Consider the following 20,494-nt stretch of genomic DNA (forward strand, 5'->3'; position numbering starts at 1 on the left):
TGTCGTTCAGAAATTGAAACTGCATGGAACAAACAATCCAAACACATTATATAGGCATGTGAATCCTGCTGACTCTTAGAATATAATTAGATGTATGCCTATGTTATTCTATTAATAATCAAAATGCTGCAAATACTTTATCCAACATTAGAAAACCACGCATATGTACACAGATATGTGCAAGCACAACTAATTTTGAGAAGTATGGGGGGGTGGGGGGGGGGGTGCAGCTAAAAGTTATTTAAATGTTTATGGAAACCATTTGTCAAGAAGCTACAATTACAATATGTTTGATTCTAAAGGACAACAGCAACTTTAAAACCACTGCCAATTTGTACCTTTTCATTTTGCAGTATAGTACATAACATACTAAATACGGCATTTATTTAGACATCAGTGACAGCAACTGAAAAGCCATGCAATATAATTGAATACAAAAATATTTATAAGATATAGAATATTTCTTTACAATTATATAATAATAATTACAGGTGTGCTTTTGTCTTTTTTTATTCTATAGCAGAATTCGAGTCTGAAATGAATGGAATGAGCAGACGCTCTGTGGCTGAAAGGCAGGGATCAGAAGCAGCTCCACTATCAAAGGAGATCTTACCTTGTAGTCCCACACTCAGCCCTCTCCCCTGTGGAAAAAAAAAAACATGAGAGGGACATGTTATATCTTTATGGTACATATTATGCAGACTGCAGTGTCCAGCCTCGGTGAGGGGTTTGATGAGAGGCAACATGACCATTGAGGGTGAGATGAATGGAGCAGTGCTAAAGTCATTCATTGGACAAAGCTATTGAGCAGTCGTTGCTGAATCCTCAGGGGACCCGGAGGACCCTGTGGGGTTACAGGCCTCCTATCAGAGTAAAGAAAGAGGGGCCTGGCGGCTGCAGTGTGTGTATGTTGGGGAGGGAGGGGTGCATCAGTGTTGACACTGAGCAATGTCTGTGCTGGCTCACTGAGCCTTTTGTTGTGGGTTTCTCACAACACACGCACATGGTATAGGCTAATAGTCTGAGCATTTCTAAGGGTAATATAGCTTCCATCGCACTGTTTGTGACCAATTAAGGATACATGGAAGTTTATCTTTCCACTTATGATAACAGAAATGCTAAACCAGAATACAACAGATTTGTAAATGAAGTCATATAAAAGATGACCCAGGGTTTCCTTATGAACTCAGAGGAAGACTGTGTCTTTTTCCGGCAGTGACTGGATTATCAACTGGAAGGGCAACAATGGCACCAAAGCATTCGAACATTATTTCTCTACTCCACCTAACAATGGACAGAAAGAGCAAAGGCTAACCCATTTCTCAACACATCCTTCTGACAGATGGGACAAGGTTTCTGGAGCATTCATGTGAAGAAACAACAGCACGTTTCCCAGACATCATTCCTTTGAGTGATAGCCCTGTCTACCTCTGACCAACCAACCTCAAAATTACACCCAGTTTCTCAAGCATGAGCAAAAAAAAAGTCTATGCTGGTTCACCCCCTAATTTCATATCCAAAAGTGCCAGAGTCCCTCAGTGACAGAGGAGATACAGTATCTGTTCTATAAACATCAAAGGTGACAAGCACAAATCAAATTTGTTGAGCAAGGGGACTGGTGCCTCCTTATCTGAGAAACAAGGGCTGGCAGATATCCTAGCACCATATTGTCTGGTGCCAAAGCTTGACATTATGTTTTTATTAATACATGCAGCAAGATGTAAACGCCATGTGGCACTCACCAGTCTCATCTTGTTCCCCTCTGTCATGCTTACACACAACCACACACATACACAAACACGCTATTTCGCGCGTGGAGCAACGAGCTAATGAGCACGACTCAGCCCTTGATTGATCACCTGAATAATTAAACATGGGTGGTACCTGGAGACGCCATATGCTGCGTTCATACACTCTCTCAGCTGCACCATCGTGGACAAACAAACAGATCTGTCCAGAGACTGAGATGAACTATAATGTGAGAGTGTTTTAAGAGTGCCACAGCATGCAGTTGGTTGTTCGCCGCAGAGACCCAGAGGGGAACAACAAGGAGAGATCCTGCGGGCCCCACAAAGGCAACATAAATTATATTAGAGGACAGGAATAAACGAATGAATGAATGAATTATTGAATGAATGAATGAATCCAAGGTGTGAGATCTGGAAATATGCATGTGTGCTGCAAGGTCTCAGCTGTCTGCGTCTGATGCCCTTTTCTATTAGGTGAACCCCTGATGCAGGAGCAGCTGCAGAAATGGGCTTGGGCCTGCTCCTGCTGATTGATTGGGCGTAAACTGTTCACGCCTGAGGTGACAAGGGGACCCTTGGGGAAGGGAGGGGCTGAGGGAAGTCTTTCTTGTTAGAGCCTGGAAATGGGAACCCTTCCCTTCTACACCACATAGAGACTAACCGGATAACACTTTAGCCAGTGGAGATAAGTAGAGAGGAGAATGGATACCTCAAAGTAGATGTTGTCTGCTTTTGGTGTGATAGTTTTCCATTTGAATATCAACTCTCATTTCCTCTTTAATCCCTACAAAAAATGTCTTTGTAGCCTCCATACCTTTTCCCCCGCTGCTTATTTGATAAGACCTGCACCACCACCACTAGCCCTGTAGGCAGTGATTTTATAGAGCTATGACAGGATTGTGCAGGTCATAATTACAGGATAAAAACAGCGGGTCAGGCACACAACATTAAAAGACACCGGAGATATTGAGGACAGATGAAGAGAAAAGACTCCTTACCTTCACCCAGTGTCTGCTTCAGTAAGTCATGCTTGGCTTGCAGCTTAATGATGAGGTTACTGCCATTCAGGTACTCTTTGAATTTCTAGACAGACAGAGAGATGAAGGGAGAAGTGAGTGAAGAGCAGCACTAATCCAGTGTAACAGGAGCCCAGTCAAACAATCCAGCGAGGCTCAAATCAGCATAAATTCAATCTGTTCTAGTTTTAATTTAATTTCTATTTTCAGAGCATGTGGAAATGATGACTGATGGCTTGATTTTGAAAAGCGGCGCAAAGTTAGATTTCATCGCTGGTTAGCCATTAAAAATTTCCAAAATCGACACAAACTCACTGAAAAGTAGAACATTTCCGTCTCCTGTTGGTTGGACCTCCTCTTGGCTATGTTCAGCTTGCTCATGTAGGACTCTGAGGCCACAGACTTGATGGATTCAGTGGAGCGGCTGTGTTGGAAGGCGTCCGACACATCGAAGTCCTCCACAGTCAGCATGTCCTGCAGCGTCTGCATCGTGGCATCCAAGGTCTTTCTCACCTGCACAGGCGGAAGCATCATATCTTACATGTTTCCTTTTCATGAGAGTAAAAGCTACTTGTTTTCCACGCAAGCCTTGATGGAACAGGAGCAACTGATGACATTCTCAAGGGGCGAGAGTGATTGACTTACAGCTCTAACATATTTATATCATTGATAAATCGAACCCTGAACAATAAATGACCTTGGACTGCACCGAAATGACACCTAGCAGCATCAGAAGACAAGTCAAGAACAAACCCCCAGGTTAGACATACATCACAGTAAGAGATGAAAATGAAGACTGTCTGGCAGAGACACAAATTGCATATGAAATTACTGAAGGAGGCTTTTTGTTTAGGGCTGAGATTGATAAAGCTCATTTCCAGTGATGACATGGCTCGTCCATTATACTCCAGAACACGCGACACAGGAAGACGGGGGGAAGAGGCAGAGCTGTTGGCACAGGCAAGTCTAGCAGGCCTCGGTTATTATCACCTCCATTTGCACCTTTCTGTCTGTTGCTGTTAATGAGAAAGCCCTCTCTTCATCATAAAAGAGACAATTTCATATATAACTTCACAGAAAACACAACATTGGCGCTGTGATAATCCAAATATATTCTCAGCTCCTGCAGAGCAAGGGTCATTGAAGAGTAATTGCAATGAGAACAGATGGTGATGTGGCCCTCCCACTTGGCTCTGGGGAAAATGAGACAGGGCTTTTTTTTGGGGGGGGGTTGGTGGTGCTGGACAGACAAAACCATCATGAATCCTCACCTCCTCGTTCTCAATCTTTAGCGTGGCTAAGCGAGACTGCAGCTGGTGGTAGCGCATCAGGAGTTCAGTCTGGACAGGCTGCTGAGCGCTCACCTGGCACACCTGAGGAGGAGGAGGAGGACACATGGACACAAAATAGATCCATCTTTATAACAAACACAAAAAAATATTCTCAGTATGTGGTAACAGAAACAAATCTTTAATGAGAGCTGTGGCATTTGGAGCATCTCACCTCATCTCCCATGTGTGGCAGATATTCAAAGCGCATCGGAGGGCAGAACACCTGGTTATGCATATCCATGATCTTGTGCTTGTCACTGCGAGAGTCCAGGTTGTCCACTGCATTCTCTATGATATCCAGTCCCTCGTGGCGGGACGTCTCCAAGTTGTACTCGGCGGATAAGTAGGTCCTGAAGGTGCGTGCCAAGCTGGCATGGTAGCCGAGGTCACAGCACTATAGAGATAAAATATTTTAAGTAACAAGAAAAAAAAAAAGGACCACTTTGTAAATGTTGAGATGGAACAGCAAATAGAAATCAGGGAAAATACTGTCTGCATTGATTTTAAACTTAAGTAACTTAACACCAGACAGAAAAACAGTGTTTCTCTGCCCTCTCAGGTCTGTTTCTGCCAGGTATGGTTCGGTGTGGTCGGAATTGTGATGTCACAGTGTACTGACCACACCCTAAAGTACACTTTTACATCACTGCAGCAAGATGGGAAGTTAAGCCACTGGCAACCAATAAAACAAGATTTTTAGTTGGTGTTAAGTCGTTCTTTTAACATAATTTACATAAACTCATCAGAGAATGAGGAAGCATGTGAAAGGGCAAATCTGTGTTGTGAAGTCTGTTAGTTAGAGGACCTTCTGTCATGATCAGACCTAGTTCATGGACTAAATCCCAAATTACATCCAGGCATACAGGTTACCTTTCAAAAATAGAAGTAAAGTTCACAGAATTACAGGAGCTGGCACAGTAGGACACCAGGGATAATTACAGAGCCTTATCACACCGAGCTGTATGAAGTAACCTAATTAAGCAGACGACGGTGGTGAGGAGGTTTAGAGGGAGGCTTGAGGCAACTGACAGCTCTGTGAATCACTAAGTAAACGCTCTTTAGCGCTCTTTAAGCACTGAGGAAGTAGTATCTCTACTTTGGTGCGCAACCCTGATTGCACTACTCAGTCAAAGTGGCTCAGCAGACTGGAGACTAAAGGGACTAAATTAGTTTTTTTTTTTTTAAACAAACAAACCGAGTGAGATCACATATCATATTCATATCTGCAGCAGCAGCCTGTAGGAGCAGAGCATCGGGGGAGGGAAGATCAGATGCACCATTTGCTTTGCTTTTAGTATTCTCATCCATTTCATTGGAGCTATGCAAGCAGCAGGTGTACACGTACTATATTAACACTAAAATATGCAAATATTTGGCATTTATTATATATGGAATCAATTTATTTTTTTAAATGTTCATTTTTACACTAGCTGCATTTTGTTTCGTTCACATGCACTTAATGTTAGCTGACCACAACGAATGTAAAGCATGCATAATCACATTTTTTTTAATTCTTGTTATATTCTACTTTATTGCTTTCTGCTGCAAAAATGTTATTTTTCCATTGAGCTACAGTAATTTAGGTTTCAACAAATTAATCTTATTTTCCTGTTTCAAGCTTAAATATTTTAATCATACTGACAGCACTGACCAGCGTCACTCTTCACAGCATTCATCATTTCCAGGTAGTGTAATTGTAGAGTTGTAGGGTTGTAAGGTAAACTCAGCATGTTATAAATCTCCCTCCAAACAGTTTAAAAGTCAGTGATGCCGACTGACAAAGCTGACTTCTCGCTGCACGACCGTCTGGTTTGATGTGTGGTGGGTTGTGACTCTGACAGTCAAACGAGTCATGCTCACAATCCTATTCCCTGTGGCTCAGCAGGATTTGGGATGACATGGACCTTTCAGCGGATCCATGAAAGCGGCCCAGCAAAGAGGCAGGGATAGCTATGAATCAGGGTCTGAGGATGTCCAGCTACTACCAACATATCACCTTCACACTGCATATAGCCTGAGACAGGTTTAGCCACAATCTGTCTAAAGTAATCTACCATACTATATGATGTGTAAGTGTTTAAAATCCCAAGTAATGATCATTATATTGTAGAAATCTGACTGAAATCAGATCTTATCATGCCTGACCTGAAAATCTGCATCTATCACTGTGGCTAATGTGGTGAGGCCTCAAGCAAAATATTTGACAACCAGGGCCATAATCACAGAGAGCAGGGGGAAGAAACAAGAACAGGAAGACTGCGGAGCTGACAGGTTCACATCAGATCATAAGATGAAAGTTTCCTTGACCACAAAACCAACATTCAACGCGATAAGTCATGTAAGTCCTCCAATGTAATATAGGCCTCCGTGGCTTTACAGAGCAACCTTGGTTTTCACAAAAATCACCAATCAAGTACATTTTCGGTAGCACAACTACGTAGACTATGTTGCACAGGCTACAGCAGATTAGAGCTGCAACTGAGGATGGTTTTCGTCATAAATTAGTAATGCTCGATTATTTCAGAGTCCAAAATCACGTCTTCAAATGTCTTGTTTTGATTGACCAACAGCTCAAAACAAACAAATATCCATTATTACAATGATATTAAACAGAAAAAAAAGCAGAAAATCCTCACATTGGGGAAAATGAAAACAAAAATAAAAGGTTAGCAATTGATTGAAGAATAACTCAAACGATTAATTTTGATTCACCTTTAGAAAACAGTATTACTGATTCCTGAAACCTTCAGTGAAGACTAGAAAAAACTGGGGGACACTGGAAAAAATGAACTAGTTCAAAGCTTTGGGCAATGACATGTACAATGACAATGAATGAAGAAAGCAGACAACACAAAAAGTATCACCCCCCTGAAGAGGGAGCTGTTTGCGCGAGTCTCTGCAGTAAAAGGAACAGATCCAGAGCATTTCCAATGATATTATGTAAAATGGTCAACAGAGGTTTCTTCATCTTAATCTTCATCTGTTTGTCTGCAGGGTGACTGGGAGCAGGTCACCCAGGGCTGAGAGCTCAGTGCCAAGCACATTCAAGCCTCAGTAAACACTGCGTCTGCTCACCAGCCGACTTTGACCGACTTCCAACCATTAGTGGTTTGCTAGACACAGTCATCCTTTTAAACACTACTAATCAGACTTTCCAGCAGTGCGGCTGCTTCATAATTTGCATAACACTTAGTTCATATTCAAGTGCTGTACGTAGGTTTTTTGTTGTCAGATTTTCTCGCAATTCAGGACATACAATATAGGGACTATTGTAGTGTTAACTTAAAATAAAACACCTACTGCTTTTTGAGTCACTTTTAGAAAGGCTGCTTCCTCTACTCTGATCCATGAAAAGAGAAACCACAGAGGGACAGACAATAGAGAATATGTGTGTGTGTGTGTGTGTGTGTGTGTGTGTGTGTCTTGGGTAATGTTTTTCCCTTGGAGACAGTTAGAAGCAGAAAATCACAAGGACATGCTGTGTTTGTCACAGCAAAACTCCCCAAAGCAGCATCAACAAAAACAAATGAATGAAATATCCAGTCAAAAATATCCTTCTGTAGCTGCATGGAACTAAACTCATTTTCATGTCACGACTCACCAGCGTATCAGTGTTCAGTTTGTTAAGCAGAAATTAATAATTATAAAAAAAAAACAAAACAATGGTAAATACATTTATTGGGGCCAACAGAGCAGCTTGGAAACAAACAGCTAACAGGCTGAGAGTGAATGAGACACAGGAACAGATGGTGAGGAAAGTGACAGTGCTGCAGAGTTAAATCAACATGAGAAATCCCAGCTGAGAGATGTAAACAAACACATGTGCCTAGCGCATACTTACATCAATCATATCAGAGACGTCATGGATGTAATATTTTGCCACAACTGCATTTGTTGCTGCCAGGTTCAACAAATAGTCATTCCGGGCTTTTGTGCATTTCAGCTTATTCTCTGAGTACTTGGCTTGCCTCTGGGGAGGAGAGAAGAGACAGAGAAGATGAAGGAAAAAAAACAAAAAGAAAAACATTAGTGCAGGAAAATCAAGCAGTAGGGAGGGTTTGAGCGTGTGCTCAGGCAGCCGCAGCTTTGGGACCATCAGACAGGAAGAGATGGCAGAGAAAGTTTGGAGAAACAGGCTCTAGAGAAGCTTCCTCTAGATAGTAACGTGTAAGGTGCCACAGCCGTGCTTGTGTTTAGTCATTATTCAGTCTCTCAACACTTCAGTACCAGATGCTGCAGAATGTGGATGCTGAGATTTCTGTGTGTCGTGTGGTTTTAAATTTTGTACTTTTTATAAGTATATTTCCCAAAATGTCAATTTACAAAATATTTTCACAGACTGCATATTTCTACTCTTAATGTCTTTGTGTCATACAAGTTTAACTAACATGGTTGGAAACCTACGTGGGTGTATTTGCAGAATGAATATATACAAATAAGTAAAGGAAGTAAGAGTATTTCAGTGGTGCTAAACAGTATTGAGAAAACTACTTTAGCAACACAATGATTCAGACATGTCTCAGAACAACATTATTGCTGTTTGAAAAACAACTACAACATCACAATTCTAAAGCAGAGACTTTTGCCCATTATTTAAATTGTTTATTTGTACATTTCAGTAGTCATGGGCATTTTATTTCCAATTTCACAAAGCCATTATGATGCAAATTTCAGTGGTGGGTTAGAGGAAAAGAGATTAACTTTTTTTTCTTCCTTTTCCTCTTCCAACCTGTTTGCAGGCGGAGTAATGAGACAAAGAGCTTAGAAGAAGACACAGGGAGAAAGAAGAATATTCATTGCCACGTTGTGCTATAAATAGTGTTCGGTTCCCAAGCCAAGCAACATCTCTGAGGATACCAGCTTGAAGAGGGAGAAACGCTGTCGCCCTGACAGCCTTTTGATTTCCTGCACCTGAGAGATAATGGTGGTTTCATTTGCATGAGGAAATTCAAGGAAGGAGATCCAGAATAACAAATGCATAGGTGGGTCTAAAGTACAATGTTCTCCAGAGAACACCAGGGACTTAAGCAAACTAGAAATCTGCACTTAAGATGGAAAGTTGGAGAGTTGGATTACTGGCCAGGAGTGCAGACCTAACAGTATGTTCCTGAGAGTTTTCTGACAACAAACAGAGCTGATTCTCTTATAAATCTAGACTCTTTTAACCGTCTCTTTTAAACGTTCAGCTTTGAGGAAAAGCTGATTAAAAGGCCTTATCTAGCCTCAGCGCTGAACTGATGACTCAGGACTTTTATCAAGCCAAACAGAACTACACGTGTATGCGAACGCAACACTTGTCTTATCTTAGACATACTCACCTTCTCTTTCATCTTCTCAATTTTCCTGACGGAGCTGCGTCTTGGCTGGCGGTCCTCGTGGCGCAGCAGGTTCACGTTGAGATCTCCTGACTTGCTGAACTGTTTCTCCTCCTGTTTCTCTGCATCCTTCAGCTTGCTCTCTGCGCTGATGCTCTCAGTGTGGTACATGTGGTATGTTTTCATCACCTGCAGGGGAAGAGGGACAGATATTTGATAGACTGACAATTAACTGGGCTTACTGTCATCACATTTTACCATATAGGCTATCACATGCTGAAGGGACAGGATACTATGATTTTATCTACAGTACATACCGGAGCCCACAAGCTGAGAGAAGCAAATACAGGTGCAACGGTTGCTCAGTGAGTAACATCGAAATGGATGGAGGGTTTTTTTTTTTTTTTTAAGAGCTGCAACAATTAGTTGAATAATAACTGACAGAAAATTAATCGGCTAGCCGTGTCAATTAATCGTTTCAGTTATTTTTCAAGCAAAAATGACAAATATTCTCAGTTTTCAGCTTCTCAAATGTGAGAACTGGCTCCTTTTCTTTGTCATATAACAGTAGGCTGAATATCTGTTGGTGAAACACAACAAACTAATCTAGACATAGTTATTTTCTAAAAGATTTTATACACTTGAATTGATTAATCAAGCAAATAAAGAGCAGATTAATCAATAATGAAAATAACTGTTAGTTGCAGGCCTATAGAAAATAATACATGGTGAATAGACTGTGCTGCACAGGATTTGTCTGAAACCTGTAGTAGAAAGGCATCATTAGTATTTTACCAGGGGGCAGCTAGCCATTAATATGTGGAGGTGGCCACTGCTGGGAATCGTAAAAAGGACACGTAAACAAGCTCTGACTCACCCTCTGAGGTGGACACCAGCTCTGAGTCTGTTTTTAAATTTGGATCGACTTGAGACGTGGATATTGTTTTTACTACTCAAGTGTTGTTTATTATATAGAGGGTTGAACACGTGTCTTTTTTGGCCAAACTCCAAAAAACATTCCACAAAAACACATGTGCTTTTGTCCTCATGTGTCGATTCACAAAACAACCCATACCTGTGTACTGACTTGCTTTAACATTACTGTTATCTCTGAGATGTGACCGAAAATAAGGTGAAAACAGGCCTCGCGCTCCTCTTTCGAAAATCTGGTTTGGTTTGAGCCTTTTCATGGTGGCTTGGTGGATCAATTTGGGCCGTCAATACGGCCGTAACACAGATGTCACTACATGTGGAATATTTTAAGTGGATCCAGGGGCCCAGGGTTTAGTCTTGGCCGTCACTTCTTCAGCTCACCCACTTCACTCCCCGCTCACTGTGGCTTTCCTGGCCTATACGTCATTTCTACTGTAGCTCTTCATCACCCCAGGGCCTGTTCATTGTCAGCTCTTTCGTGCAGCAGAGTGACAGCATTGTTTTCTGTGCTCTCTGCAGTTTCCTCTTCACTTTGATCTCCTCTTAGACACTCACATTTTGACACAGACACCTCTCCACCCTACTCCAACACGGTGATGACAAGACTGTAGTGACAGAAAACCCTCATTAGACAAGACAGAAGCATCCTGCATCTTTCTTAACTCGTCCCAGATGCTCATTGAGAGAGTCTCTCCTCTTAGAGGCTCATTCTCAGGCCTCGTAAAGGAACGTCCAGATGTGAGGTGCGTCTTCAAACGTCTCGAGCATTCAGAACTTTCTACGAACACCTCAGGATGTTAGACAATCAAGACAAACAGGCATTTATTTGTTTCCTGTGATCAAGTCAGTAATGCTCACCCGGTGCTGCGCTTGAGCAGTTGGGTTCCTTTTATCTCTATGAGTGCCACTCATCAAAATCACATGTTTGCTGCTGGGTTACTCGCAACTATAATCTTCCACTGACCTCAAACCCTGTGATAGTAATATTTACAAGTGCTGCCACTTGAACAGCCTCTATTTATTCCCCTGTCTGTGCTGGAAAAAATACCTCTGCTCTCCAGGCAGTGCAGGAACAACAAGAACAACAGAGTGACAAAGAGCTCTAAGGCAAACACCTGAGAAGCAAAATAAATAAATAAATAGAATAAAAGACACGGCTCTATTCTCAGAGTGACAGAGCCTACATCGATGTAGCTACTCCACGAAGAGAGAAACTAGGCTAACTCCCTGTTCCTCCCCAGGCACTCAAACTGTTTCTTTCAAATTCCTCTGAATACGTGCTAGATTTCTAGCCAACTTTGAACCATCTGACTGCAGGACCTGCAGCTAAAGACACAAAGTAATTTGCAGGAAGACTGAGCTTCAGCTGTGTCTACAGGAGGTGTGTGCATAGTCGTGTCCTCTGACGACAGCCTAGGGCTATTTGACGCCTGAGCACAGTCTCTAAGCTGGTGAAAGAAACCCAGGAGGGAGAGAATGGCTGGAGGTTTTCATAATGAATGCAAGGTAGATACTTCTATTCATTATAAATCTAAAAACTTCTCAAGGCTAGTGTGGTGCTGAACTTTGTTTCATATCATCCCTCTTCTCTTTCACCTCAAAATATTCCCCCCTCTGACCACATGTAAAAAAAAATCTGCTATTAGGGGGCTTATGAAAATCACAGAGCGACCTATATGGTGAATGGCACAAGGTCAAAAACATGAGGAAGAAACATTCTTACTCAAGGTAATAAGATACCAAAAAATCATAACAAGATCCTTAATATAACTATTGATCCTGCTTGTGCATGAATAATTAATGCTGAGACTCTTCTTAAATGTCCAGATGTGCAGAAGACTCTTTTTTTTTCATGACTTGCATGTTGTTGCCATGAATCAGTGACTTCATAAACGAATGAATAAATGAATGAAAGCTACTCCATCACCCTCGCCTGTTACAGGAGTTTCAGAGTCAGTGTCGTAGCCGTTAACAAAAGAATAACCGTGTATGACACTGAAGCGCAGACAGCAGACTCAAGGTGGCCGATCAGAGAGATAAAATAAGCTAAAGCTTTATTGATCCCAGTGGGGAAATTAAGTCGATGTAGCAGGAAATGAACACAGATTGAAGCAAAGAAAACTTGAATTTCACAGAGCCATGTTGCCCCAAGCAACGTTAGGAAGTGACTGACTGCTCAGACGTTCAGGCCTTCACTCCCATTTCTCATTTCAGACTCAGTGCTTCTGACAAAAGCCACAGACAACAAGATCTTCACTCTCATTAATACCTCTGCTGCTGCTGCTGCTGCTGCTGCAGTCATACTTTGAACAATATTTGAATAATAGCTTCAGCTCACAGTCGTACGTCTCTCCCTTATGTCTCACTGAGCAGCCAGGGATCCAAATGGGATTTCACAGTTTTCTTTCAGGAAAAATTGTTTTGTTGGCAGCCAGTGAAAACTGTTAGAAAATACCACAAGGCAATCACCATGTGGCCACGCTATTGATTTAGCTATTTCTGTACAATCAAATACTAACAAGGGAGAAGTAATGAAAAACAATACTTATTTTTCCTCCAACAGTCAGACTTACTGCTGCCCGAGGGCCATCATGACGTGAATTCAGATTACTTGTGGAGCATTTCAGGCCACTTTGCCTGTCTGTGCATTGTCAAACTGTACAAATCTTATGGTGGTAACTGGGAATATCCCATCCCAAGTCAACTTCATTTGCACGGTGGTTAATTACAGCTGGTTCCACGGAGCTTCACCACGGCAGCTTAATGAGAACAATCAATATAAATATCTGTCAACCTTAGAGCCTGCACTGAGGTTCATAAACACAAAAGTCAATAGAAAAAAAAAGGGGGAAGAAATCGTGTAAAAACAGACAAAAACAGGGAACGCCTTTCAAGTACAGTCACAATGCAATGGGTAATTAGAGAGAGAAAATAACGAGAAGCAAAAATGTCTGTGTTAATTAACTAAGGATAATTTGTGTTATTGCAGCAACACATTTTTCACCTTAGCTGTGAATTTCTCACAACTCCCACAACCTTTCTCACACAGTATATGGGGAGATGTAGGCTATACGTCCACATTTGGCTTTTTAATCTTCAGCCAGACAGCAGCTGAGGCCAAGCAGGGCCTGAGAGGAGGGACCATCTGACTTTTATTATGCAGCATTGTCCTGAGCCAGAGAGGGGAGGGTGGCTGAAACAAATATATAGCAAAAAAGTATGAGAGTAATGATTCTGGATGCCAGGGTGAACCTTAGATACACTCTGACACTGGAAACCAAACTGGAAATGACTGGCAGGCATAATCCTCTGACAAGGGAGAATAACTGCATTTTTATTTATCATAAGAACTGCCAAGTGTATAGAGCAGCAGCCTTGGTTAGTCTACCAAGGTATCTGAACAATAACAAAGTCCTTTTAGATATATATACGCGTAATAAACATACTGTTTGTGCACTTTTGATGAACACATGCTCCCCATAACGCCGCCTGTTTCAGCATCCAAATGTACAGATGGCAGGATCAGGGAGAGTTGCCAATACTGCCCTTTGGTAGTTTGACTCTCATCACATTGCACATATGAATAACTCATATAAGGCAGCTTTGCCATCTCTTCTGTTTCACCTCAGGGGACAGAAGATTGCTGAAGTTGCCTGGAGCTTGTCCAGTTTTTTGGTCTATAAGCCTCCCTCAGTAAGAACTCCTCTCTGAGTAACAGTGCAGCACTAGTGCAGTGTGTCCTGATCCCCGACATACGTTCATCGATCTGCAGGGTTTTGTGCAGGAAATCCCATTATCAAGAATTCAGTTATTACCAATTACTGTTCAACAAATACAATTCGACGGTAAATGGTTGTAGATACTGGGGGCAAAAGTGAAAAAAAAAAAAACTGCTGCTACAGTGATGTCAGTTAGAAACATTTATCGTTACATGCGACAGTGTGTTGGTTCTGTTATCTGACAGTGTTGAACCAACAGGACATGATGGGCTGACACCCCATTTAAAATCACAGACGAGAAATGTTGAGACATGCTGCCCTCATTAATACTGCCCTCTAATTAAGTTGTACTGATCTTTGACTGTAAAAACTCAGTTGACAGTTTAATCCAAATAGGAATGATAAACACAATGAAATATTAATTATGTGGGATTTTTTTATGAGCTAAAGCCATCCCACTTGATGATAAGTGCTTTGGGAAACATCCATCCACATATCCATTCACCACCTTTTTTTTTTTTTTTTTTCTTAAAGGAAAACACATGGGAAGCAGCTGCAGGATGCCCAAGAGCTTCTCACTATGAAAAAAATGGGCTGCTCGGAAACTATGAAAAAAAATCTGCTTTTTAGATAAGTGAACGTTATTGGCTACCAACAAATGAAATGCTTCAACACGCCAGCAAAGATAAAGCAAACGTTGTACCAGTGGAGAAACTGGTCATTATAGTAACTGACTATCCACAACAAAGCAAAGTGGCGGCATCAAATAGAAACAAAGCAGCTGAGCTGGAGCTAAAATGAATGAGTTGTCTATTGTTATGGAAACAAGATGCACATTATGTAATCTGCTGATTATTCTTCATCAAGAGCTCCCTACCTCTCTATCACTAATTATGCAAACACAGTCTAATGAATGATGCAGTCATGTGTTATGACAGGCAGGTATTTCACAGGCCTCCACAGAGACAACCAGTGACGTGAACCCTGAACAGGAGCACAGCTGAAGGAGTCGCCAGATGTTGGAGTGATTTGAGTCCAGAAAGTTGGAGAGAGAACTGTAATGTTCCATTTCATCATTTACAACTTCCCAACTCATCAATTACCATCATTGTAATCCCCATTTGTCTAAGCAGATACACAAAAAAATAAAAGAAATCACTTTGAAATGAATTGTTTCCTTCCCACTCAAGGAAATTAAAAACAGCCTGAACGGTCACAAGAACGTGAACAAAATAGAAAGAGTATGAAATAAAATCAGGAAGAAAGAGAGGAAAAAGAGCTTTGGATGGGCCCTGAGATAAGGTGTGAGAGATCGATGCGTCGGAGACACAGAGCATTACTTACAGTGTAGAGTTCATTCGTCACTTTCACCAGCTCCTCGTGCATCTGGATCCCGATGTCCTTGCTCTGTAACACAGCGAGCAGAAAGACCGCGGGTAAGAAAACAAATATCTTATGAGGCGTCGACAGTGACCTGCTGGAACAAACTCAGTCGATTATGCTGCCACTACGACTTTGGTGAGTCATAGATAAATATCTCGACAACTTTTAGATAGATGTCCGGATATTTAAAGACATCAGAGGATGAATCCACTTTACTTTGGTGATCCCCTGACTTTTCATCCAGCACCACCAACAGGTCAGTGATTATGAAAAGATATCTCTAAAATGGAAGACTGACACTATAATGCACACCAGAAGGTAAACCCTGCTCTTTTAGGTCTTTCTCCTTTTTTTTTGTCCATCCAACAGAGTGTCATAGCCTCACAGGGCTGCTGGAATATAGATTTCAAGTCTTGTTCTAATAGAAAAATTTCAATATAACAACATTTTCAGCAGAGAACACAATAAACAGGCTTTCATAAACATAGAGTGGATTATGGGGCAATGTCCTGACTGGGCCTTTTGTCATATTTGTTTTTATGTTAGAATAATTTCATTCCACCCACTGCCACAGACTCCCCTGCTCACCCAACCACCCCTCCCTCCGTCTCAGCAGCGCTTTCTTTCAGCCAAACATGAAACATCATTCATGAGGAAATGAATGAAAATATGGGACGGCACTGCTTTTAAAACAAATTGTTAGCGGGAACAATAGCGAGGCTCGCAAATCAAGTTGGTGAGCTTCCATACATATTTACACAATGAAGCAAACTTCACAACGAATTCCTTACGATTATAGTGCTTTACTTGGCGCTTCATATTTAGACTTTTGCAAAATCTCTTTTTTCACTCATTACCTACGTGTGTGTGTGTGCACGTGTGTGAAATGAGTCTATGAGGGTGTGCATGTGTGAAGTGCGTCAAGCAGTGAAGACAGGGGCGTGATATCCTCTGACAAAGAAAAACACTGTCTATTGATGCTTGTGCTCTACAGAAGGTAAATAAAAATCAATAATGCATCAGGAAGAAAAACAAGTTCCATTTCCATTTTTATATCTCATCTTGATCGTGAAAAGACTGTTTAAGCCATCACGTCGTTCTGCCACCAAGTTTCATCCATTTTGTTTAGAATCACATGCACCGTGACTTTTCCACTGTCACACTGTTAGTCATCGTGTCTTATGATCAAAACCACGGGGCACACCTGGACTGACAGAGTGAATGTAATAATATCTACTTGTATGGGTGAGAGGCATCAAGCGTTAATTTTAACTTGGAGGTGAGAAAATACACCAATGGCCCCAGCATGTCTCAGTGTGATGGTCGGCCACATTGAAAAAAAAGAAACAACACCTTCTCTGACTTGATAAAGCTCACAGTTTCATTTACATGACATCACAGTTTACAGTATGTTGGTACATTTGATTTAGTGGATATTCAGTGTAGGTAGATTGTATGTAGATTAACCCTTTCACGTGGAGAGACATGAAGGAATATGATGCTGATTTGACTGATATTCATGAGCTCTTTTATGTTGCAAAGTATATTTTCACATTCCGCGCATTTTCTGTTTGAATGAGATGTATTCTAGGTGACGGAAGGAAGTGGTGGGACAGATTTTACATAAGCAATCATGCAAGAAGCGGGGGTAGAGCAGGGCACTGACTGACTCACATTAGACTCAGCAATGTTGCCATGTTTTTTGAATGTGAAAAATAAAATCAGCCAAAATGGAGGCAACACTATCTGAGACTGTGGCATTGTGACCTGAACTTTTCCACGTGTGGGTCAAGACACTTAGCCCCGTTAACAGGCCACCACATGACTGACACCGCCCAACCTTTGACCTTTTGGTTATAATTGATTGTAAATGCTGTGCAAGAATTGCAAGAAACTTTAGTGGCTGCAAATACAATCCTTCACAAAGCCTGGCTGCTATGATGAGTGAGACTTCGTAATGTGAGACGCACTACAGTTTTGGCGTGGAGGAGAAAATGGCCCACAGTAAGAAACATCAAAGCTGACCTGTGGGGAATAACAGTGAAACCACTAAAACATCATAACAAATCCAACTTGCCGGTCAGATCTTAAGGTCTTTACAGCTGATGGATGGAGAGGAAAAACTGTTGAAAGTGAAAAGGTCAAGGAAACTAAAGCCAACTTCATGAGGGAAACAGCTGCAGTTGAGCAAGATGGACTGCTGGTGTGCAGTGAAAACTATAGGTGATGCCTCGTATGCTGCATGTGAAAGTGCACAGTGAGTGGTGTGCTTTCAAATATGATGACATTTAAACCCCCATGCCCTCACTTTCTTTCTTAGACACACCATTTACCAGTGTCAAGGGCTGACTAATTTCTCCTGGTGCACACAAAAGGGTGCAACGTAATGACTCAGCAAGACGCATAATGGTCATTTCACATAGGAATCATTATGAGAGGCTTCATTTTCTGTTGCGCTAGAAGAAAACCTCGCTGCACTCATAGACAAAGAGTAACAGTGAACAGAGACACTACTCATGCAATTCACTCATGCACACACACACACACACACACACACACACACACACACACACACACACACACACACACACACTAACACACACACACACACACCCCGACTCATACCACACCCACCCACTGTTCAGAGGGCTTCATAGACAGATGAAAGTTAATATTTTGGTCCACACCCTGCTCGGCTGTAATAAGTGTGCTTGAAAAAACTTGCTGCTGGTGAGTCAGAAACTAAACTAATCATTAAAGAAAGAAACACTCAAAAGATGTTCACCTCAACAGTTGCCTCCTTAAACTAGATTTAGAAAATGTACCCAGAAAAGGAAACAACAAAATAACCATAGCAATGCAGAGGGGATTTGTTGTTTTCGCTTCTATCTGGAGTGCAGGCATTAAGTCTTACTCAAACAAGCATTGGACTGAATGTGATAAATGGGGAAGATCCTCAGAGGGCTCCAGCAGCTGGTGAATGGCATCTGTATGCATCAGTGGCTCTGAAGTGAGACAGACTGCAGCATGTACTGCAGAGGCTCAGGGGGAGCAGGGAGGGTTCAATCAGAGAGTGAGCGACCGTGATGCAACGCACTGTAAGAGCTGTAGCAGGTCGTCTCATCCCTTATAGAAATGCCTGCTAATATACGTTCTTGAAATCTTCCTTCTGAGAAAGACACATTTTGCACCCACTGCAGCTTATTAATGTATTCTCTTTGCAATTAATTTATATTTAGAGTCACAGGGCATCAGGCAGACAGCAGGGAAAACCTGCCTTCTATACATAATTTACACACACTTATATATGCTATACATCATTTTGGATCTTGTTGCTGTTCTGAAAAAAAAAGCCTTTTTCCAACAGAGGCATGAAATTAACACCATAGCTGTAAAATATGGAAAACATTTTGGGAATATTTGGCTACATAGAGTACCATATCCAATTTTACATGTTTAGGACTGTCACAAATTGAACATAACATCATAATAAATACATTTTATCCCTAATATGACACATCCCCGATCTTTTGTCAACAGCTGTACTTTTTTTCCTTGGTCACCTCGCCATGTCCAACAGTCAGTCATCCAAAGCTCTGCCATTCATTTCAGTTTCAGATTCTTAATTCTCTCCAGAACTCCATGACATTATATTTGATACATTATTTATTATCCTCCAATGTGTCTTCCAGCAAGCAGCAGCTGTGCCATCCACTCACACTTTAAAATATAGAAAAAAAACTACCTGAGGGCACCTAACTCAAAAACGGTGGAGTGTTTCTCTCTTTTTAGTTTTGGCACAGTCTCTGACACATACACACACACACACACACACACACACATGCACACACACGCGCACACACACACACACACACACCACACACACACACACACACACACACACACACACACACACACACACACACACACACACACAGTAATATCTGAATGGAGCCTTGTAAGCAGAGTGGCGCTCACCTACAGGAAGGCCTGTAAGGTGAAAACAGGATTCTGATGTTTGGATAAGACTTCAGTCATCTCTGCTATGTGCTGACAATGAGCCAGACGTTGCTCAAACTGGAAGGGGCTGTGGAGCCTTGGGCCAGATGGGTCTCAGCTCCATTTTTCCCCCACAACTACTACTCTGCAAGTCAGACAGAACGTATACACCGTCTACCAGTTCAGAGTGTGCTGAGACCGAGCTCATGGTGCCACATTTCTTAGCGCCTCAGTTAGTCTGCATGCAAGGCTAGACTTCAACTGAGTTCAACTGAAGAGCAACTACAGTGCATACCAATGAGACTCTAAGTTTAGAAATACGATGCCTTTGGTGTTTGTATCTTCCCTTGACGTTTTGTGAGCTGCTGATAAGAAAGTAGGGAGAGGGAGAGATGACAGTTTCACTGACCTTCTTGAACAGGCGGATGACATCCTCGCTGATCTGGGCCAAACGGACAATGACATTGTTGGTGTAGATGTCGCTGAGGGTGGCATGGTCGCGGCTCTCACGCCTCGTCTGGTTCAGCACCAGGTACCAGCAGTTTACTGAGGACAGCAGGTGCTGGTCTTTCCTGAAAAACAAAATATAGGAGGAAGACATGATTGTTAGAATATCCGAGTTTGAACCAGACAAGAAGAGTCTGCAGTCACGCTAGCAGCTCTGTGAGGCCATAGTTCAGGCTCAGTGACGCTTACAGTTAAATGCTAACATCTGCGTGCTCACAATGACAATGTTAGCATGCGGATGTTTATCAAGTATGTTAACCATGTTTATAATCTTAGTTTAGTGTGTTTTTGTTATTTGGCAGTTAACACCAAGTACAGCTGAGGATGATGGGAATGTCATTACATTTGCATGTATTTAGTCATAAATCAAAGTAATGGAGAAAGTAAACACTGAGCTGATGAAAACATTAAATGATTACAATTTCCCTGTGGGAGGTCATGAATGTCTGTACCAAATTTCTTGGGAATCCAACCTTAAGTTGTTGAGACATTTCACTAAAAACTACAAATTCTACCTCATGGCGGTGCTAAGGAAAAGTCAGC

The 20,494-nt window shown here is 41.7% G+C and overlaps 1 protein-coding gene across 2 annotated transcripts in view; it reads right to left on the reverse strand.

Annotated features, from left to right (window-relative positions):
* Positions 1 to 20,494, reverse strand: part of srgap3 (SLIT-ROBO Rho GTPase activating protein 3) — a 57,782-nt gene that overhangs the window by 12,945 nt on the left and 24,343 nt on the right. For both annotated transcript variants that reach the window (XM_056396086.1, XM_056396078.1), the window contains exons 3-11: positions 19,854 to 20,016; positions 15,407 to 15,469; positions 9,414 to 9,599; positions 7,937 to 8,065; positions 4,268 to 4,489; positions 4,036 to 4,137; positions 3,080 to 3,277; positions 2,747 to 2,831; positions 614 to 641 (exon numbers count right to left, since the gene is read on the reverse strand). In XM_056396086.1, the coding sequence (XP_056252061.1) occupies positions 614 to 641; positions 2,747 to 2,831; positions 3,080 to 3,277; positions 4,036 to 4,137; positions 4,268 to 4,489; positions 7,937 to 8,065; positions 9,414 to 9,599; positions 15,407 to 15,469; positions 19,854 to 20,016 (1,176 nt within the window). The remainder of the gene's footprint in view (positions 1 to 613; positions 642 to 2,746; positions 2,832 to 3,079; positions 3,278 to 4,035; positions 4,138 to 4,267; positions 4,490 to 7,936; positions 8,066 to 9,413; positions 9,600 to 15,406; positions 15,470 to 19,853; positions 20,017 to 20,494) is intronic.

Source organism: Seriola aureovittata, chromosome 2, assembly GCF_021018895.1.
Source record: "Seriola aureovittata isolate HTS-2021-v1 ecotype China chromosome 2, ASM2101889v1, whole genome shotgun sequence".
Taxonomy (NCBI): domain Eukaryota; kingdom Metazoa; phylum Chordata; class Actinopteri; order Carangiformes; family Carangidae; genus Seriola; species Seriola aureovittata.